Below are 23,190 nucleotides of genomic sequence, written 5' to 3'. Positions count from 1 at the left end.
TCATAGAAACCATTTGATTAATTGACTGCGCTTTGAACTCTTGTGACCCGATGCTCAGACAAAAGTGACAGAAGCCCCGCGATGGGACGGGGCTGTAAAAGAGCACAGTAAGCTCTCCGTGGTCAGCCTGCGTTCATGTTCATGTTTATTCTTATGGAACTTGGTAAAAGTAAAGACAGATGTGCAGCTTATCTCATGGAGTGAGTATCAATAGCAATACGTACTGATGCTGCTCAAGTCGAGCCTACTCCTGCTGTCACTATGTCTGTATGCGTCCACAGGGAGAAAACCTGGAAGGCAGGGGAAAAAAATGTAAATACAGCCAGAAATCCCTGTAGGCTATCTGAGAAGGAGCGGATGTGCAAAGCATTTCTTTCTGCATAAACATTCAGAAATCAAGCTCTCATAAGTCAGGGATCCACCAAATGTGGTGTGAAGAGCCAGATGAAGCCTGCCTTCTGGCATGCCAGCATTTGCTGATTGATTTGGAATGCAGAAGGGCCCTTTTTATTTTTATTTTAAAATTTGAACCACATCTTAATACAAATCAGGTGAAAAATAAATTGAAAAATAGCAAGCCTGAGATTACAGACGTACCGGCTTCATATTGTTCAGTTTAGCTGAGGTCATAGTCAAACCCATCAAATTCACGTCGTTTAGTGTATGGCCACTGAGGTAATATTCGAACAAAAGAAAAGCAGTCAGAATACTGATACGCTCCTACTTTGCCAGCTGGCCTCATTCAGCTATACAAAGCACACTGGCTTCAGCTGCACTAGGAACTCTAAATCCGTAAGGAACATGGGTTTGTATAGGATATTCTATTCCAAACAGCCCATTCATGCTCAGGCCCTCTGACTTCAGATCTGTCATAAAAAGGAAATAACTCTTCTAACATTCAGTTGCATATTCTGAAATTTAAAATCTAAGAGCTATGGTAAGGATGATACAGTTCATTTTGACAGAGGAATTTTTCAGTGGAGGACATTTGTATTCTGCTCAATGGCTTGGGAAAAAAAAAAAAAAAAAAAAAAAGCTTGAATTTCCTAGAAAGCCTACAAGTAGAATTACTGGCAGCTGTTCCTGTTTTGCACTGGTGGTGTTGCCATGCTGGTTCCCTGCATACAGGTATAGATTTATGTAGATTAATTTGGTATAGTACAGTGAATTGCCACTATGATATATATTTTAGAGTTACTTCCTCGCACAGCCTAATGGCTGAAATCAAATAAAACATAAAAGCAGATTTATATAGATTGCTGTATAAATCAGATAAAGCTTTATGTTACCTAGCATTGGTAATAGAAGCTTTTCCTGCAAATAATATAGAAGTTATTCATGTAATATTTTCATTATTTCAGTCAGAGTAAAGCAACAAAAAAGAAAAGAAATAAACAAGCCTATCGAGCTTAGCCACCATTAAACATCATTAACTGTAATTTTGCCTGACAAGTTCTCTCTTCTGATGATGGGTGAAATGGTAGAAAAGTAGACTGAACAATTGCATAAACCCAAATGAAATATGCCCTAGTATTCTAAGCGTGCACAGTTCAGTCAGTTAAAATAGAGCAATTTATTATGCTTTAGCAGCTGGAGCTTAATCTGGTTTTAAATAGATCTTTTTTTTCTTTTAACTTCTTGCCGAGATTTAACTAGTTTGAGAAGATGCATGATGCAGCATTACACAGTAGCTCTTGCTCACACCAGTTTGCTTTGAGTTAACTTTATCAGTGCACTGACAATGAAGATAACTCACAGGAAGCATAGATAGGCCTTTAGACAACAATGTATTCGAGGGGTTTTGAAACAAGTTGATAAAGGCACAATGAGAGAGAAAAGTCTAATACTGAGCAGAGATCTGGGAGGTGGTGTAATGGGCCCAGCACCTCTGGGGCATGAGGGTGGGTGCCAGGGGGATCCCCATTCTGTCAGCCTCCCCAGGCCAACGCACCTTGCAGGCCGCTCCTCAGTTTTCACACCGGGCGCTTCTGATATTGAACTGTTGTAGTGAAGCAATATGAAACGCTTTGGCCTCCCATTGTCAAAATGAGCCTGGAGTGTTTAGTGGAACAGCTTCACATCATGTACACAAAACTATCAGCTGCCTGTATTCAGAGTGTGCGGCGCGATTGCTCCAGGCAGGGAACGTATCACCTCTTGCTGGCAGAATATTTTGACTGCAGTTACTTTGTCTGATATTAGCCTGCAGTCTTCCACTTATTCATTAGATCCCTCAGCCCTTGTTTTTCACTTGTAATTCTGTAATTATACCAACTGTGATAAATACTTTCTTACCTCTTGAAGAAGTGCGTCTCAGCACCTTTGCATGGGAAAGGAAATAAGCATCTAAGTGAGTGTTTGTGCCATGGATTGATTCAAGCAGATATGGGACTTGCAGGTCCTGGACTTTACATCAGATACCACAGAAATGGAAGAGGGAAACTCTTTCAAGAAATGATATGTACACGGTGCAACCAGTTGAGAGATGAAGCGACACTCAATTCTTGTAACTTCGCCCAGCTGGTGCAGGCTGCACTGACATTAAGCTGGACCCTCTCACCCTTGGGTTACCTGTTGAAATTCAAAGCAGGTTTGTAGCAAGCAGAGATCATTACATTCTAAGAGCCATTTGGTGCCCTGTGTGGAAATGCACTGACGGTCTCAGTTCGAGTCTAATGGGCATGTGTCCAAATCCAGAAACTATAATTTTAATTGGCACTCCTGTTGATAGAGACAACATGGAGGCTAAGGGTTGAACAGGATAACAGACTGAATTTACACTCCTTGTTCAGGCCTAGGTTAAAAACCAGTAGAGTAAAGTGTGGGATGTTTGTGTAAATGTTGCACAATAGGAATATTTTTTGAATTAAGAAAGGACTGGAAATTTCAAAAGCATTTGTGAAGCCTAAAGTCTCCCAGAAAACCTTAACTTTTGTTCATTCAGAGAAAGAAAAATTGCTAGCATTGTCCACTCAGCTGCTTGAAACTTTGAGGTGTCTTATATAAAAAAGTAGGGAAAAATTTTAAAAAAGTGTTCCAATTAAAAGTCACAGAATGCCAGGAAAATTAGTTAAGAGACTGTATGTACTGTGCTTTCATATGAATGAATGACTGTTTAAATAGAACCAGATCTACTGGTCTTACAAATATATTTTCCTAGAAGAAATTTACTGTTTCCTAACAGAAAGGAAAAAGTACAGCCTCCTCTCACACACACACACACCCAAAAAGAAAGAAAGAATATGTCCCTATCCAATTGCCTGAAGCAGCTCTGTGACCATGAGTATGCATTGTCTTCAGAGACCATATATTGCTAAAACTCCTTGATGGAATGAGTTTTAATTTGGTTTACTGAAAGCTTTAGGGGATATGGCTCTCTACAAATTAGACCACAGGAGCTATAAAATGAGGAATGTCCTCCCTAATTAGAAACAGTGGAGAGGCCTGGTGCTCTTCCTAGTTAAAGCCTCATCGGTGCCCTCTCACATCTAAACTGGGCAGATGCTTCTCTAGTAAATGTTGTTCTTCCTGGAATTTATCTGTTGTCCAATTTTCTGTCTCCAGTTCTGAACACACCTTCCTTTGCTGTGGTTGTAAATCCCTAACCTAAGTTTTGAATGACAGCTGCAAAACAAAAACGTGTATGTTTTTTCGTGATCTGTCACCACTAGCAGGGTAGCTTCTTTGTTGTAAATATTAGAAAATGGTTTTCAAACTCAGATGAACGTGGCAGTCAGTTTAGCTGAGTTCCTTTTGCAGTGTGCAGCTGCACTCGTTTCCTCATTCCTCTTCTTTTGAAGTTAATGAGAGCTCTAAGGAGAGGAATATAGATAGACTGAAATAAATTATGCTTTATGGTAATCAAATTCCATTTTCCAGACACATTTTTTAACAAGAAAGCGTTCATCAAATGGGGATCCAGGATTCTGGACAAGAAAATAATACAGTTATTTAAATATGGCTAGAAAGAAAAAAAAAATGGTGCCTACAAATCTAATAGTGGGATGTCTACAGCTTGTCATTTGTGCCAAATTATAAAACCAAATGTTAGCATAAATGCACAAGGACACTAGGCATAAATGCACAGCACAGAAGAGTCAGCTACAGCAATATTTCCAAACCACCTGTGTTTTGAGAACTGAGTGTGGGGGTGAGCTGAGAACTATTCTGAACTTAGACAGCTGTAATTTCATGGTTTTAATTGTCAGCAAGAGAACACATCCAGGCTCTTAAATCATCTCCATCTTTTCATGTAGACTTGCACGGAATAAGACCAAAGATCAGTCTAATTGAAGCTTTCATTTACTTGTGACGTGTTGTTTCCACTAGGAATTGTTGTAAGGCAATTTGAGAACAATTACTAGGTAAATAAAGCAGAAGAAAAAGTCAAACATCAATCCAGAATATAAAAATGAAAATTTAAAATCAATTAAAATATTTATTTAGCTGCTCAGTGCAAGGTATTACTGATGGGGAAAGGTTGTCTTTTTGAGTATGATTGCTGTTACATTTTACCAGTATGTATAATGGAGTGCATCACATGCCTGCCTTATTTTCATGTAGTGTTTCATCCTCTGGCTTTGTGGGGGAACTTGATGCCAAGAGAACTCACTGGAGACTGAGTGACAGATCAGGCTGTTGTCCCACATTCCTTTTCTACTAAATCACAGTTTTCTTTAGATGGAAGGTGGCTATTGTGAAGCTGTCAAACTGAGGAAAGTTAAATGGGCTGAAGTGAAGGCTCCTGTTAACAATAGCAGCTATCTCTGTCAAATGAAAGCTCAGCAGACAGTTACAAGGCAATTCGGCACTGATGGGTGGTCGATTAAAAACAACAAAAGGCAAGATGAATGAAAGGGGAAAATCCCTATTACTTTGTGGTGGGAGCAAGGGGAAAACCAAAAATAAAATAAAAAACCCACCTCAGTCAACCCTATAGCAATTGGAGCAGACTTGTAGTTAGCATGACCTTCATAATCTCAAGTATGGTTCAATAAAACTGACAAGATTATTTTCTCTTCAAGCAGTGCTGAAGTATTTTCATTGGCAGAAGTCTGGAAAAGTAAAATAAATGCAGAATTCGAGGCAATTGAGGAATTCTTGAATGTGACAACAGCTGGAACATAGAGACACCAGGAATAATAGCTAGGTTTTGTGCTAAACACATTGTGTCTTGAGCTTCTTGTTTGACAGTGTCATATCTGAGATTTTGAAAACTACACTACTGACAACCAGAAGAGAATTAGAGAGAAATCATCTCTGAGCACCAATTTGAATTGGATTTGAAATACAACTTTTGAATTTCTTCAGGAAATTAAAGATAGTGTTGCATCCTGATGGTTACCCAACTACCCAACCATTTGTATCAACTGTGTTTGTCAATTAGCAGCTCTTCCACCAAATGCAAGATGTATCTTTTTCTCTTTGTGGGACTCATCCTATTTCCACTGGGCTGTGATCAGAAGTTGGAAGGCCTTGCATGTCAGACATAAGCTTAACTTACACACATGTTCCTCAGACACTGTCACTAAGACTTAGGGTTTCAGCACCAAGTAGATGAAGTAAGATGAGAAAGTAAAAAATTAATAGTGTAGAAAAAAAGAGATACATTGTACTGGTAGGAGATTAAGTTTTTGAAATCCTAGTGAAATTCAATAGGAGGCAAGCACCTATGTCTTCTTAGATCCTATGAAGTTCCCATTGCTTTTCTTACAATAAAAATGAAAGGAAGAATTCCATGAAAATTGAAAAGCCAAGGAAAACAAATATGTTCTTACTCAGCACAGAATTGGGACTCAGGCTGCTGCCAACAACAGAATCAGGGTACAAAAAATGATTCTGAAAAGAGAATGCAATAAAGAATTTGGGAGACACGTGCTCCACAGGCATAATGAACCAATGTCTCTTTCCAGTTATATTAGGAAAAATAATTAGGTGATTACAAATTGTTGCATTGAACCATCTCCTGTAAACAAGATGTAAACCTAGATATACTACAGGCTGGATCCAGTCTGACAACTTTGACATATTATAGTAAAATTTGTCCCTGTAATGTCATGATGTCATTACACTTCATCAATGAAATTAAATTTGGACTGCATTGCCTTGTAAGTTTTGCCCTAGAAGAAAAGGTTTAATATCTGTTTACCAATTTAATGTAGTACTATTCTTGCTTAATTGCCTTAGAATAACATTAAGATCATAGAATCATAGAATGGTTTGGGTGGGAAGTTACCATCAAGATCATCCAGTTCCAACTCCCATGCTATAGGCAGAGACATCTCCCACTAGAGCAAGTTACTCACAGCACTGTCCAGCCTGGCCTTGAGTGCTTCCAGGGAGAGGGGCATCATGGACATAGAAACCAGGTGCCAGGTATAAATGTACAAAAAGGCAAAAAAATCAGTATTCTGGAATTTTCTTTCCTATGATGTTCCTGTCACTGAGAACCACGCTATGATTTTCAAGGGTTTTTATTGTGGTGTTGTGCATTTCACCTGATAACTAAATTAATTTGGAAGTGTGAAAAGAATATTAACCCACCTCACAGAGAATCAACCAGACCATGTATTTTAAAGGCTTTGCAATAAAGCGATGGCTTTGGGAGAAAAAGTTTCAAACTCCTCGTAAGGAGGTCATCTTTCTCCTGGTTTTGGAAATGACATGTCATGTTGTCACTAGAATCAGTGCCATTAATTAGATATGAACAGTGGCAGTGAATATCCTTACTATACCGCTTTAAACAAACAACTGAATATTCTGTTCTTCTTTCCTTCCAGCTTCATTATTCTAGTACTGGAGAAGTCTCCTCAAAAACAAACTGAGTGGGTAGTTCAAAAATAATGTAGATTTCCTAGGAAATGTATAAAACAGAGAGTATTTTATGTGTGGTATGTGTGAATGTGGGGAAGTGCTAGTTTTTCAGAGTAGTGCTTTTTGCAGCAGTGCTGAAAAAAATAAAGGCCTCTGTAGATTTCAGACCAAAGCTCAGTTTAGCCACGTGGTGTATTTTATAGGGAAAACAAACATTCAGTAAGACCTAACACTGAGCTTTCGGTAAGTCTACCTTAATAACAGAAATGTGTTTTGAGAAATGTATGTGGTAAGTCACATATGGCAGAAGGAATCTGTACAGCTTTCAACCCTTACGACAATGGAAGCTACCAACTTTATTTTGCATAGCTGAAGAACATTAAAATTCAAGCAAAATTCTCTTTGACATTTCAGAGCTGCAAAAGCAGCAGCACTAAAAGCTAGACATGCTTGAGGTATGCTTAGTGAGGCTGTGCTGCTTGTATACCAGGGCTGCTCCGAATGTAATGCCTACTATGTTATGATGTTGGCCCATGATGTCAGGGACGGATGTTGGTGATATGGCAGTAGTTTGTACCTTTCCACCAGTATTCCATTACATTTTGTGGCCATGTGACAAATGGTAGCAGAGAAGCAGTCTGACAGAGTGATGTCTGATATGAAAGTGCAAATGAAGCAAAGGGGTGAGATTTCATTCCTCCACAAGGAAAAAAACAGCACCCACTGACATTCATCAACACTTGCTGAATGCTTATGGAGACCAAACAGTGAATGTGAGCACAGTGAGCAGTAGGTGGTGCATTTCAGCAGTGTCAACAGAGAAATGAAAGACAAGCTACATTCCAGACATCCATGCTGATGTTTATGACTCTTGTTCATCACTGATGAAAATGCATCTCTAATTGTGCTTCCTATATTGAAAAATAGTGTTTCGTAGCCAGAATTTTCTCTATGAAGTACTGTCATTGCCCTCTTTGTATTTATTCTAGTTTCTGTGGAAACAAATATGAGGCATTATTTTTGGAGCACCCTACACGTATCAGAAACTTGTTTTGCATGCACAGAAGGCACTGTAAAATTATTTCAGTGCCATCATTCAAATACTGGGGAAAATTTTCCTGTATTACAGCCAGTGCAAGATTGGGTTTGCAGCCAAGTACATCAACATAAATGTTCAACTGTCTGGGGAAATACAAGTCGTACACTGTTACTTAGAGGAAAATGTGCACAGACATGGTGGAGCCCCTTATGAAACAATCCACATTTTGTTAAACAATGGGATCAAATTTTCAATCAGATTATCAAGCATATTGCATTCTCCTAGCTTGCCAAGCAGAGAGAAAATATCAGCAAGGCTGATATATTTTTACAGAATTAATGATGTATGAAACCTGGAAGTGGAAACATACATTTTCATTTTATCCTCTAATTTTTCTTTTTGCTCTATAAGTGAAAGGAAATGCTTGAAAGTATTTGCAGTTATTCATATCTGTTTATCTTAGAGTGATTATCAGAGCATACAGTGTCAGGCATTGTGTTTGGATCTGAGCCTGAAAAATAGTGCTTGCAGGAGCAAGGATTAGTTCCATGAGTCAGTGTTTTCAGAACTGTGCCTGGTACTTGATTTCTATCGTGCATACTCAGTACCTTATAAATCATCCAGACTCAGAAATAATGTCCTTTTTTCTTTTTTTCTAGTTTTCCCCTCTATTTATATTAATTTTAGTACATGCTGGGTTTAATCTGTTTTTACAGTTTTAGCTTGATCCACGGGATATTCATTTAAGGATAGAATTGAACTGTCTTTACAAAGTTTGTTTTGGATCTATGGGACAGGTGTGGATTCTGGATGTGGGATTTTGGAGCTTCAATAGAATTGGCTTTCAATACTGATCAAGAATTTAATGCTGTGAAAATGGAATTTATCTTCCCTGAGATCATCTCATCCTTGCTTACTGTGGGGATTTCTTTGCTGGTTGATCAGCCCTGAACAGCCTTGTGTACCAGTCAGGGTCCTGCAGTATGTTTATAAAGGTGTAATGCCTTTGCAGCACTGAAAACCTGTCATTTCTGTTAGCAGTCATAATAACCCCCTGGCACTTGTTCATCTTCCCCATGCCCAACCCCTGCTCTTTATTTGTCCTGCACCACCAGTACACCAGTACCATTCCTTCTTGGAATCCTGCTTTGGTAACGCACCCCGTGAAAATCTCTCTTTAAGTCAAGTGCTAAGCTTAAGGCATTCTTGAAAAATCTGCTGTGTGACAAATTTCACTTTGCTCCATATGAACACACACTATTTCCAAAGCTAAATGTCTCATTCTCTGTGGCTTAACACATCACTGCAAACTGTCACGTGGCTGCATGGCTTTGCCTCTTCAGTTACTGCCTCTGGAAGAGCTCCCATTGCAAGGCTTTATTAAACACCTTGAGCCTTCCTTTTCAACAACCAAAGACATACTTTACAGTTTTATGAAGTTGTTGTTCACTTGCAGTGAAATGAAGTAGCCAAGCCCCTTCATTGCATTACAGTACACTCAAGTCCAGCAATTCATTCATGAGGACAAATTGACACAAGGAATTCAAAAATCTCTCAACCCGAGGTCAGTGCCAGAGTCTTTGTTGCCATTTTTCCACTCATCTAATTAGGGTCTACTCACACTGAACTATTTAAAATACAAGCACATTGTTCACAGTACAGCTATTTTAGAGCGGCCATTGTTGTGAAAGAAGCTGACAGGCTTTGCCTTCAGCTTTTCTTTGCCAAATTCTCTTTCCTTTCTTTGATGGTTAGTAGATGAGCACTGCTCTGAGCTATAGAGGATTTCCTGGGTTCCTTTTAAGAATTTGCTAGCTTCCTCATTTTAGCAAGCATTGTAATTTGTGTGAATGTTTTTCAATGGTCATTTTAAAAATAGTGCTTCTAACAGGGGAAAATGTGCTTCGTGTTAGGAAGAAGAGACAATATATCTTTTCCTTTCCTAGCTCTTTAGTTATTCCTCCAAAGCAAGATGGGCACAAGTGTCTATCCTACAAAAGCACAGTGATTTACTTTTTTTTTTTTTAGTTTATCCTTGGTGTTTTCTTCTTCCATATCATTCACCTCTGACTTTTCTCTTTTCCACTTTACTGCCACTACTTTTAAATGGATTTTCTTTCTCTGTCTACACTTTTTGTACCTACCTGCTTAACCGAGACACAAACCTCATGGCATCCACATTTGGGCTGGAAAACTCTGATGGGCCCAGAAAAATAGTTTTTCTGTTCTATATGTGCTGAAGCTATGAAAACTGAGCAAAAAGTTCCCATTTTGGATTAGAGTACTGTGAACCCGCAGCAGATGTTGTGTCTGAACTGAGAAACAGTAACTAATCAGTGCCCTTTTGTAGACCTGTGTTTGGTTTCAGGGAATAGGCATGTGTTGGCTATGAACACTGTTCAAAGAACTCGTCAAGAAAAAGAGACTATGGAGTGAAATAGCTCTCATGGTAATTGTAGTCAAGAGGTTGTTGGGCCTTGTTATGGCTAAATGAATTTGAAGTAGGGAAGCAGATTCCGAACTAGTGAGAAATTATCCTCTGATGAACTCTTTTTTTACTTGGCACCCTGTACTCAGCATCCAAGGTCCAGGCAGGTGCTGTGGCTTGCTGACTCAGAGTTCTCTCTGAATCTCTTTTGGATTTCAGATCCACTCTAGTATCTGAGAAGTGGACGAAGTGGACTAATCTTGTGGAGGAAGACTGCAAAGCTGCCCCCATCCTCTTAAGGTCCAGCTGCAGGACTGTGCCCAGGCAGTCAGAAAGAGGCAGAAGTCTCCTTGTGCATGTTGTGCTGCATGTTGGAGGTGTAGGACCTCAGTGGCTACTGCAGATGAGCTGTGGGACAGGCAAGTGCTGGTCCCAACACCAATTGAGTGGAAGGGTCGTGCCTGCCACTGGAGCTCAGAGGCTGGAACAGACTAGAGCTGCTGGTGAGCAGCTTTGCAGCCTTCCCACACAGCAGGCACTGAATGAATTTCTCTATCTCATCATCCATCTGTGCAGCTCCTCTCAGTCCTAGCACCCATGCTGTAGGGAGACAGAGTTAATCTCAGTCTGTACTGCCCTGCCCCTGTAAAGAGCCTTGGGGGCTCCATGTCGTTCTTATCTCTAACACTGAAGTGCAGTGTCTCTCCATGACACTGAACTTTACAGACAGCAATTTAGAATTAAAAGCAAATGCTTCAAATGGCAGAAATGATTTTATATATTTAAGTAGAGGTCAGAGCTGCAAAAAATGAACAGAAAAGCTGCTTCCACTCCAGACCAGGTTATTGAAGCTTAAGATTTCCAGGCAGAACTCATTTCCAATCTGCATAAACAAAAAGGCTTTTCTCTTCAGTTGCGAGATTAGTCACTGCAAGGGGAAAGCAGCACAGAGGACAATTTGTGAATGTCATGTTGGTACCGACAGCTCATCAAGCAGCTCCTTAAAGGAGTCACTTTCCTATCATATTGAAAATGGAATAAAATAAAATATGTAATCGATGAATGAAAGTAATGTCCTTCCGTATGCACTGTAGAGCATTAGATAGATGAACCAGTCTCATGTTACTTTTTCCCAGCTGAACAACGCTTTTTAATATATTTTCTGGTATGATTTTTTAAAGTTACCTTTGCAAGTTGCTGTGGAATTATCAATCACTGTGTAAATGTGTACTAACTTCCCAAAGCCTCTGTGTGTACATATGCCAATCCTACTCCCATGTTACTGGACCTTCTCCTTGGGGGCAGGATTGGACCTCAGTAAGGGTGTGAGTCAGAAAATTATTTGATATGACCAGTATTATTTGAACTAAACATATGGAGTTCCATCTATGCTTGTAACAAACAGATAAAATTTTGTAGCAATTTTCTCCCTCCTCACATAGTTCTTGTCTCAGCTTCAATGAAAAACAAAATGTCTGCCAATGGAGAGGTCATGATAGCGCATTTAGTACCAACTTAATATTTTAGTTTTCTTGAAGAGATTTTCAAACATAGAGATTAATAGATGGCTAGATAAAAAAATTATTCCACTGAAAGAATATATTTTGCTTAATCCTTTTGAAATTAAGAGATGATATGGAGAGATGAGTAATGAAGTGCACTTTCTGATTGTGAGGCACCCAACAGATAATCACAGGGGTTACATTTCTCTCACCAGCTGTAATTATATTAATTACTGATATGGTGCCAGAAGCACTAAGGCAGAATGAGTGTGACAACACACAATGGAGTGTTTATTAGCAAGACATCTTTCTCCATCAACTGGACCAGAAGGAGGCTGACACACTAAAGTGTGCCTCTCCTGTGGGAGGGAAGAGACCAGGAACCTTTATTGCTTATAGGCTTTTTTGCAGTGAAGGCATACAATATGACTTCAGTTCTTTCTAAAGGGAGGCATCTTCAGGTCAGAGGCTGAAGGTCTGATTGGTTCTTCAAGAAAATTAATTTTAATCGGGCCTCTGAAGCTACTCAAATGAGTAGAAGTTACTCCTTTGAGAAAGAGCTCACCAGAATGAGCATGTCATTGACCAGAATGTAATAAAGGGAAGCACTGGATGAGGAGAAAGAAAAATTATGAAACTATATTTAAGTATGTATAAAATTGCTGGACAAGTGGCCCTGAATATTAGAGTAAATTGTGCTTATAAATTCCATTTAATCTTCTGAGATTTTCTTTTACTGTAACTCTTACACTGTCTCAGAGGAAATATTTTAAAGATGACTTGCACATTTCAGCAAAAGAATGAATATCAGGTTTCAAGATTTATAGATGGGATGTTTTAAAACAAAAGCTCTTCTTTTTTCCTTTGGTATTACTCTACCATTTATTTTCATTTCCCCAGGTTCTTTGTCCACTGCATTATAAACTTCTCGGGGGAAATCTATCATTAGATGTTTTCACACACATAGAGCCCCTTTCTCCCCCTTGATAAATGATAAAATTGTGCTCCAGTGTGTGCAACACAGTCTTGAAATACATCTGAATTCCATTATACAGTTTGTCATTTGCATGATACCTTTTGAGTTACTACTCTCAAGAGAAGTCTTATGTGCTACAGAGAAATGCACTAGGAAAATGGAAAAACAATTCAGAATGTGTCCACAGGATAAGGCAGTGTAGATTGTGTTGAACGAATGGCCTTATTTCCATGACAGTTCAGAGGGAGAAAAAGTTGTATCTCACCAGTTGCTGGTCACTATTTCCATGGACAGGTGTTCTCTCCACATTCAATGCTCAAGCTGGTAAAGCACTACTTTTTTCACCACAAAAACATGTTTGGTTCCTGCCTGTTCTGTTTTTAAGGCTTATTATGTAGAAGAGGTGAAATTTGCTACAACAGGCTGTGTTTTCTGTGTAACGAACAGAATAACTAGTTGTGGCACATCTCTAATCTGAGTCACACAAACCTTCATTTTAAAGTGTCCATTTGTATCAAAAGGAGGTTAAAGCAAGAAGGAACTTCTTTCCTTGGAAAGCCCGTATGTTCTCTATACGCTCCCTGTACTTACCACTGCTTCTCCTGATCAGTGCTTTGCTGTGCCTTTTGTGTCTCTAGGCTTACTTTCATCCTTACCTTTTCACTAAAGCCAAATTGTAGCAGTACAGTCTACCACCCTGATTCTGTTCATATTAGATATTAGGAGGAAGTTTTTCACACAGGGTGGTGAGGCACTGGAACAGGTTGCCAAAGGAGATTGTGGATGCCCCATCCCTGCAGGCTTTCAAGGCCAGGCTGGATGTGGCTCTGGGCAGCCTGGGCTGCTGGTTGGCGACCTGCACACAGCAGGGGGTTGAAACTGGATGGTCTTTATGGTCTTTTTCAACCCAGGCCATTCCATAATCATGGAATGATTATATGATGAATGATTTTACCAGAGACAAATCCAGCAGATAAGGCATGTTGTTTCTTTCTGTCACCATAGACTGTCCTTCTTGCAGAAGCAATGTTCGTGTTTGTTGTAATACAACGCAAATGTGAGATCTATTTTGTACAAATGTGGTTTGACATGATCAAGTTAATTTTCTGGGCAGCTTAGGATTAGGGAACTGCACAGTATTCACAGTATTCCCTATGCTGTCAGCTTGCAATAGCCTTTGCCCTTGCTTTCCATTCTCACAAGGCTTTTTTGCATGTCAGTGGAGCTTCAACACAGGGGTGAACTGATCAGAGAGCCAATTAGAAGTGCAGAACATGGATTCCATTTAGAAAATATTTTAAGCACCTCCTTCTTGATACTGACACATGAAACCTACAACATCTTATTATATACAGCGTATTCCCAACACAGCCCTACACATCCCAGGCAGGAAGAACTGTGTAAAGTTATTGGAAGGTTGCTGGCAATCCAGACTCGATTCACTTCTAAAAAGCATTTAAATAAGGTACACATTAAATCAAATAAAGAATGTTGAACTGTGAGAATAGTCCCTTAAGAAGTTCTAATGCTCTGTAAAATGAAAATGTACCTGAAATTATGGTGTACTGTGATGTGGTGGACAGTAATTTTTCAGGGAGGAGATTATCTCACACCTCATAATCAAGTCCTGTCTTGGTAATCAAAAGATCCCAAAACAGCAGGTCTGATGCGCACTAAAGATGCGAACTGTTTCTGTGTGTATTTAGCCAAGCTTGGTGGCACCCCAGTAAGCTACATACCCAGACCCAGGCTAATTTTAGGGTTCTGCTGCTGTAGTTCCTCCCTGTAATGATGGCTTGGAAAGCCCATTTCAGTGATTCAGGTGTCCCATGAAGTCCTATGCTATCTTGCTCTGCAGCTTCGGCCTCCTCTGTTCTCGGCTTCTTAGAGCAGCTCAGGCAGGTGCCTAGCCTTAGATTTTAGCTGCTGTAAACCATTTGGAGTGGTTGGAGGAACTGTGTGACTCTTTGTGTTGAACATGAGAAAAAAAATGTGTAAAACACTCTTTCCTGCTGAGAAACAGAATATGTGATACACGCATTATCTTTTAATATTGCCTGTTGGTAGACACAGAGAGGTTTCTGATTAATAAAAAATGATATTTTTGAAAAATACATGTGGAGACAAAGAGAGAAGATAATTTAACTTGCTGGACCAAAATCATAATAAACTGATCTTAAAAAGCTCATTTTGATTTTGGAATATTTCATGACATTCTGATGTCCAGTGCAAGCTGGGGGCTCTAAAAATGATATTTTGTTATTATAGTCTCTACTAAGACTCTGACAGATATCATCCTAATAAAGCCCTCGTTCAGACATTTCCCTAGTTAAATTTGTAAGAAGTATGTGCTTTGAGAGCATACCCATCCCTGGAGAAAGTGGGTGTTATAGTCAGTGTCGTCCCTACTTACTTATACTTATAAACGTGTTGTTTTGTCACCATGTTTCTGCATTGCAGGAATTTCACATTCCAAACTGTAAACCTCTGAAAATTGTAGATTATAATAAATATGCTGACACAACTTTGTCTGTTAGAGTAAATGGCATTGCTCTAATAATAAAATCAAAAATCCTACTTAATCCCACTCTTCCCCTAAAGTGGTGTTTTGCATTAGCTGTGGATGAAAAGACAAACAAGTACATGTATATTCAATGTTAATGTCAACTGGGTCAGAGAAGAATAGGAAATAAAATGAATTTATAACACCTCTGGAAATAGTTTTTTGATACAGGCAGTTTTCTCTTTGATTTGCCCTCATTGAGGCTATTCATTGTAATTTTAATATATCCTCAGAATTGGCCCTTATTAATAGCTGGCCTAATCTTAATAACAAATGTACACTGTAATCTCCATTCTGGGTGTCTTTTGAGGTCGGCAGGTACGTAGAGCAGAATAGATAATACGTGAATTTAGGAGAATCTCTCACTGATGAACGCCTAATTTCATGTTCAGAACTGAGAGATAATGTTTGGGAAAACTATTGATACAGAGCTCTTCTGTCTCTATTTGAGGCTGAACTCGATGAATGACGGTGAAATAGTCACCCTGGGGTTATGGTTGCTGGCAATCTTAGAAAGACCTTATTGGGTTTTAAGTGTCATCAGATGCTATTTGCTTATAAATGAGAGTTAATAGAAACATTAAATGGTACAAGCTACTAGGCCTTCAGAATATTAAGCACAGTTTAAAATTGTGGAAGACCATGTAGTCCTCTGCTTTCTGTAAAATATTGCATCTTCTAGCCAACACCCCCTGGGAGCAGGTTATTTGAACTTTTCAGCATCCTACTTTCATTTGAACATACTATGTATTTTTAATTTATCCCCTCACTTCTCTCCCTACCATAATATATTTATTGTTGATACTCTACTCAGTTTCTCCTTAATTATTCCATCTGTCTGAAGAATGTGATGCATTTTAGAAGCTGTGTGGTTTAGTTGTTTAACCTTTGAGTTTTGTAACTGAATGAGATGACATATTCTTTGTTTAGCAGAACTGGCTAAGAAGAATTATATACTCCAAATGATAAGCTTGGAACTGCTAAAGAAATACCGAAAACCAATTTTTTTCCTCTCTCTAGTCGCCTAAACATCCATTAGTCTCTTGAAGGGAACTCATAAATCCTGCAAATTTAGTTTATCTGAAACCAACTCTAACAGTTGTCCTTCCTACTAATCATGTTTTATATCCATTCTATATTTTTCAATATTCAATAAACATGTCTTGTGCTTGCTGTACTTCTCTGAAAGGGTCTGCAGAGTAGGCTGTATAAGGACAGTTATTAATCACCCGTTTCAGATGACTGTTGGCTAGTTTAGTAAGTGTATTCATTTATCTTTCTTTTGTTTTTTGGGTTTTATTTTTTGTTTTTTTTTTTCCTTTCTTCTTTCCATTTATCTAACATGGAATTTCCTTTGTCCTTTTTGGCTCATTTCTACTAGAATATGTAAAAAATTGAATTTAACCTAGAACAGATGAAAAAAATAAGATGACTGGAAAGAGGAAAATAAAAACGAACCCTTTGGGCTTCATTCATGAAAAGATCCTTTGCATCATGTCCTGTTAGATCTGCATTAAAAATAATAAGTACATTACCTAGCAGTGCTGCTTTAAAGCAGTAGATAATTTACACATTGAAGTGAGATGTAGATTTAAAAGTTAGAGTGTTGGACTGAATTAGAGTCAAGAGTCAGGATGATATAGCCCTATATTAAGGTAGTCTCCATTTCCTGGGGGTATTGTCGTCCTGGTGTGTAATGAGACTTGCAGATGAGAACCTGGGGCTGTGGATGGAGCGAGGCACGGCAGTACGCTGAGCATGGCACTGCAAGTAATGGCACTGGGGAAACAAATGGGTCTGTCTGCTAGATAAACAACGTAAAAAGTTCCTGCTCATCACCGAAGTCCAGGCCTCTAAAGATTAATATTTCCTGAAGAATTCTTACTTCTAAAAGATTCCTTATCCACACTACAGTCTTATTTTATGGGTTCACATATTACAGGGAGGCATCTGCCATTTATCAAGAGGTTAATGACTAGTAGTTATGTGTCCAGATACTTTGTAACCACTGAGCTGTCCGACAACAGAGGTCACTTAAAGACAGATGACTTACAAACCAGTTTAAGGATCTCCTTGCACTTTCTGTTTTTATGAGCACCGCAGGCTTCAAACTTATGTTTTCCCACTGGCATTACTGTCCCCTCTTTAAAATTCCATATGCCACGAGGCTTCCGCAAGTAGTCCTCAAACAACAAAAAAATAATTGGAACATCTATTGATTGCTACAGTTATTTAAAGGCTAACAATAAAAAAAAAATCATAGACTTCAGTCTCCATCAAAGCAGAAGGGAAGTGGAAGCTGCAATTTGTCGTTCTCCTGCAGAGAGTGAGGCAGATCAGAGAGGGGGAAGGAGGCTCGGTGATGTCAGTGAGTGTCACAGCAGGCCGGATGACATGCTGATTTGTTTGTCAGCCTGCAATACCAGAGGTGAGGTGTTGGATCAGCTGCCTACAGAGGCTGTGGATGCTCTGTCCCTGGAGGTGTTCAAGGCCAGGTTGGATGTAGGCCTGGGCAGACTGGGCTGGTACCAGATCTGGAGGGTGGTGGCCCTGCCTGTGGCAGGGGGAGCTGGAACAAGATCAATGGGGTCCCTTCCAGCCCAAGCCATTTATGATTCTGTGAATCTATGAAGTGTGCCCAGAGGAATATCAGCTCTGAGAAGTACCACCTGATAAAAGTCTAAATGTTTGCTCACTGTTAGTCATGTTTTTCTAGGTAGACAGACCATGAAAGACCTTTACTTCAAAGGCAAACAACAGCAAATAATGAGTTTTTACCCCATTTTTGTGTTTTGAAATATACTAATTTTGCCTTTAAAAAAAAGAAAAAAAAGTTACGTGAGACAAGTGTTAATATAACAGTATGCATTATTTACCTTTATTCACCTCTTTCTTATGTCAAAGAAAAGGAAGGAGGCTTTGGGGCTGCCTGACCTGTTGGGAGTTTTCTTCCCTTTAAGGAAGGGCAGGGAGCAGTAACATGAGATATCTCTATAAGAAAAAAAAAAGATATTAACAACTGGGAGGACGCATCAAAACTGAGAAAAACTCCTACCCTTTCTATTCCCCATTCTGCATTGTCAGTTAGGTGAGGTGGGATCAGTACAGGCCTCAAAAAAGATCAGTAATATCCTAGATCCAGGATGAAACACAGTGGTGCACCTTTTTTCTCCTTTTAACAGTCTCAGAACTGAATTTCCCTTTCCCCTTCTGCCACAGAAATACACATCATTTTATATGGACTAATCACTATGAGATAATCTGCAAATAAAAGAGAACGTGAAGGAGGAGCTGACTGCCAAACTTCCTAATGGACAAGTCTGAAAGTCATTTGTTCTTAACTAGCGTCTCACAGATCTAAAAACATACATACACAGAGTATTCATCAGTTTCCTTAGCACGGCTCTGATTCTGCTGTTGTTGAACTGAAAGAGTGGTTCAGCCCATTTTATATAACTTTAATTCATTGAATGTAATTCTGCCTCTTGGGTGTTGTTTTTTTCAGGATGCTTGAGGATGATCTCAAACTCAGCAGTGATGAAGATGACAATGAACAGGTAAAATACATCTCAGTGCATTGACCATATAATCTGACAAAGGTTGATTTTTACTTTTTTTTTGTCACTTGAATGTGTCTGTATGATCATTTACTGTACTTGCATCAAAAGCATCTTGAGATCCATTATCTTAGATTTTACCTGCACATAAAACCATTTCTGAATCTTTTTCAGTCACTTCTAAGTCTGCTCAGGTGGGAGGAAACGTCTTCTTAAATAAGAATACATTTTGGCTGTTTTGCATTAACTGTGAAATAGGTTAAACTGAAACAAAACAATGAATGCTAATTTTGGAATAGGAGAACAAGCATGTTGTCATCTGGGAATACTAATGTGGTCTGAGTTCCTATCCATCGTACCAAATTAACTGTGGAGCAACCTCCATTTGTTTCACACTCAATTTCTGAAATCGATGACCTGTTTGGAAGTGGGTGTAAAATGACCACATCAGAACACTATCGTGACTGTAGAGTTGTTTTGCACTTCGCAATTCATCTGTGGAATTGCACACATGAAGTTTGAGTCTTTAAGCTTTGCTCCAATAAGTGACAAAAGGGCTGGAGTCTCATAAAAAGTAATTCAGCAATTCTCATTTGTGAGAGGTAGAATCTTCACTGTGTAGATCTAAATCAAAGCTGAAAGTCTTGTAACGTTAACAAAGAAAAATTTTCAGAAAGTTGTCTGATGTAATTCTTTTCCCACTCTATAAATATTTATGAGTAATACTGGGAAAAAAAAGGCTGGTGAAATTCATATCCTCGACGTTCTTATTAAAAACACTGAGTCTTTGGTTTAAATTCATCCATAGGTTGCTCTCAAAATAATACCTCCTATTTATCTCCATGGCAAGTACAATAGATACAAAGAGCACAACAACATTGTTTGATAGAACAAATTCTCAGCCACAAAACACTTTTTCTGATCATAGTCACCATCATTAGCTAAGTATTTTTGCTAGAGATGAACAACAGCCCATAGGCCATGTTCACAAACACCTGCACCAGTGGAGGTGTCCCACTCTTACTATCACCACTGCTGAAATGCACCACACAGCAGTCACTGTGTTCACATCCCCTGTTTGGTCTCCATAAATTTTCAGCAAGCATAAATGAATGCCAGTAGGTGCCATTTGTTTCTGCATGGAGGAATTCAATGTCACACCTTTACTTCATTTGCATTTCCATGTCAGACACCATTCTGTCAGACTACCCCTCTACTGCCATCTGTCACACAGTGACAAAATATAACAAAGTATTGGCAGTAAGGTTCAGACTCTACTGACATCCTGCCAACGTCTATCTGATATTGTGGGCCAACATAATAAAATAGGAGACATTACTTTTGGAGCAGCCCTACTATAGACTGAGATCCGTAGTAATGAGGAAAGTAAGCTATAGTAGCCTAATCTGATCTGTTCAGCAGGGAAATGTTAAATATGGGTGGATGTTTATTTCTTATTTACTCTTAAATTACCTGAATGCTCTCCTTCAACCCACCTAATCCATCCTTTAAGGCATATGTGTCCAACCCATGGCCCACAGGCTGCGTGCAGCCATGGACAGCCAGTAATGTGGCTCCACAAGGCCACACAGTTTTAGCATTACTATGTGATTTTTGGCAATATTTTTCATGAATTGATTATGCATAGCTTGAATGTGGACTGCGTAGGAGACGGCAGAACACGGTGGAGGAGAGGGTGCAGAGCAGTGCCAGCTCTGCCTCTCGTGCCTGCCATACACTCTCGATCAAATGGAAACCCACGTGTGTTACACAGGGCATGGACTTGTGCCACTTAGCAAGTAAAACTTGGTTATTGTCAGCAGTGATATTTCAACCTACCTACAAGAGTGTGCGCCTTTTTACTATTAAGCCAACAAGTAGATTTTCTTATTTAATTATTAATATTGGGCATGTGTTGTTTTATAAGTTAATAATTTAACTTACTCATTAATTTCTCAAAAACAAGGTCAAATATCCCACAAGCTTTATATTGTCCTCTTTATATATATATGCAAATAAAAATGCAAAAAAAAAAAAAAAAGAAATTTTGTTATTTCTATACATTAACTATGTTGTATTTTACATGCAGCCCAAGAAAATTCCTCTTCACTCAGCACAGCCCAGGCTAGCCAGAAGGTTGGACACCCACACTTTAGAGTCATATCAGGCAAAATGCACCTTCCAGTGTCATTTGACCCCTTAGTCGTACAAGTCAGTACGATTAGCACCGAGAACAGCTGGCATTCTCACATGAAGGCCAAGAATCAAAAGGCTGCATTGATGCAACATGCATGTTGGCTTGCCCAAATATTCCCATAGGCTGACATTGTGACATTGAAATCTGCAAAATTTAGAAACAGTAAAATATCCTTAGGCAGGCTTTATTTTGGGGTTGTTTTTTCTGCTTTTTTTTTGTTTGTTTGTTTGTTTGTTTTTTGTTTTTTGGGTTTTTTTTGGTTTTTTGTTTTTTGCTATTTCAATTTTCCCTTGATTTCAGCAGACTCCAGATTTATGCAATTTACACTGACCCGGTGTTATCTCTGATGTCAACCCTGTGCAGGAAGCCCACGTTTTGTCTCAACCACAACGTAGAATTGCTCTAAAAGCACTGCTGCTGTACTGTCAGTGCACGTCCTTTAGCCAAAGGCAGGGCGGTGCTGGGAAGCAGTGTTTCCTTGCTCACAGGTCAGAGGCAGCAACTTAGGTGTGCAGCTGTGCCCAAGCTGCAGGAAGCCTCAAACTGCACCAAAACTTCACAAGACTTTACAGCAACATGTTTGACAGCATATGCTGAAAACGAGAGAGCTGCAGTAAGGAGCATTCATGTCTATTCTCAAAGCTTTATAGTTCACAGAAAATGTTTTTGTTTCTGTTCTTTTCCTTTAAGCAGTATGAGTTTCATGTCACTCTGAGTGATAAGCGTTGATTAATATCTCCTTAGATCTCCCAAGTGTCTTCTAAAGAGGCAGATTATGGTATCTATATTTAGAGATTCAAAACAAGAATGGATCCAATCATGTAAAAAATAAATGAACTGTTTGGACACTAAGCACACCAGTCATATTTCTTCAGTTTCCTGCACTTAACAAGAATAATGTACCTTTCCTATGTAGCCCACAAGCATGTCTGTGCGTCATTTGTATGTGCATTACAAATAGAAAGTATAAGCAATATGATATATACTATGGGAAAGAATTCCACAGGTTTTTAGATTTCCTGGAAATGTGACTGTATCTGACTGTCCTTTAAATTCTTGTCACACTGCATCCCAGAGTAAGGCCTTGCAAAGCTGAGCAGTATGGCTGTGCTGCATCACTCAAGCATTACACTGACAATACCTTCACACTTCAGCAGCTTCTGCCATCACTCTCTAAAGGAAAGAAGGGGGCCTGGGTGTGGAAAGAAGGTTGACCAAGCACATTGGTCGGACACATAAACATCAACAAAGTAACGGCGATGTTTTTTGTCTGCAAAATATTGTTTACAAAAGATATGCAGAACATCCACTCATGAGGGACGGATGAGGGTGATTACAATATGCAAATTAGAAGATGTTGAATTTTCAGCTGTGGGTTTATAAAAATGTGGGTTTATAAAAATATGTTTTTATTAACATAGGAATTTTGCATGCAAATAACTACAGCTGTACACGTGTATACTTAGAAGGGATAGAAAGATTAAAACTCAAAACCATTGTAACAATTTATGCAGCACTGTTCTAAAGAATCATTCTCATTGCAATTTTTCAGATTTTTTTCTGCTATAGGCTTGTAGCTGAAGTGAAGCACAAGCTAGCATTTACTCGTTTTTATTTATAAAAATACGACATGTAAAAAACATAATCTTTTGACTAGTATTTCAAGGAAGCTGAAATTCTTTGAGAACAGCGGCCAGTGGGGAGTCCTAGGACCTAGGCTTGTATTTGTCTCTTGAGAATTGCTTGGGACCCTTCAGTACTTGCATGGAAGGGGCAGTGGTGGCAGTGATCCATAAATGTGCCTTGATACCAGCTTTTAGTGAATGTCTATGGTATGTGGAGAGTGATCTATCAGCTTGTCTTCTGAGACTACTAGTAGTCCATCTGTCTTGTTGCAAGTCTGTTAGAAGCTTGCCTGCAATAAACAAAACTCTCATGTCCTGTACTTTCACTCCTGCAAATAAGCACACATATTTCTGATCGGCATTGCACTTAGAGGACCATGAACCTCGTATTTTTTCAGTTATTATACAGCTCCTTCCTCTTCTCCTCAGTGTTGAGGAGAAACCTAAATCATGATCATTCTGACCTGATGAGGCTGAGCCTGATTTTTTG

General features: G+C 39.1%; 1 protein-coding gene across 6 annotated transcripts in view; it reads left to right on the top strand.

The window, feature by feature from the left end:
• AFF2 (ALF transcription elongation factor 2) overlaps positions 1-23,190 on the top strand; it is a 347,616-nt gene that overhangs the window by 227,511 nt on the left and 96,915 nt on the right. For all 6 annotated transcript variants that reach the window (XM_085230951.1, XM_085230950.1, XM_085230947.1 and 3 more), the window contains one exon: positions 18,827-18,878. In XM_085230951.1, the coding sequence (XP_085087077.1) occupies positions 18,827-18,878 (52 nt within the window). The remainder of the gene's footprint in view (positions 1-18,826; positions 18,879-23,190) is intronic.

Source organism: Meleagris gallopavo, chromosome 9, assembly GCF_905368555.1.
Source record: "Meleagris gallopavo chromosome 9, MGAL_WU_HG_1.1, whole genome shotgun sequence".
NCBI lineage: Eukaryota > Metazoa > Chordata > Aves > Galliformes > Phasianidae > Meleagris > Meleagris gallopavo.
This window is presented reverse-complemented; position numbering and strand designations above follow the sequence as displayed.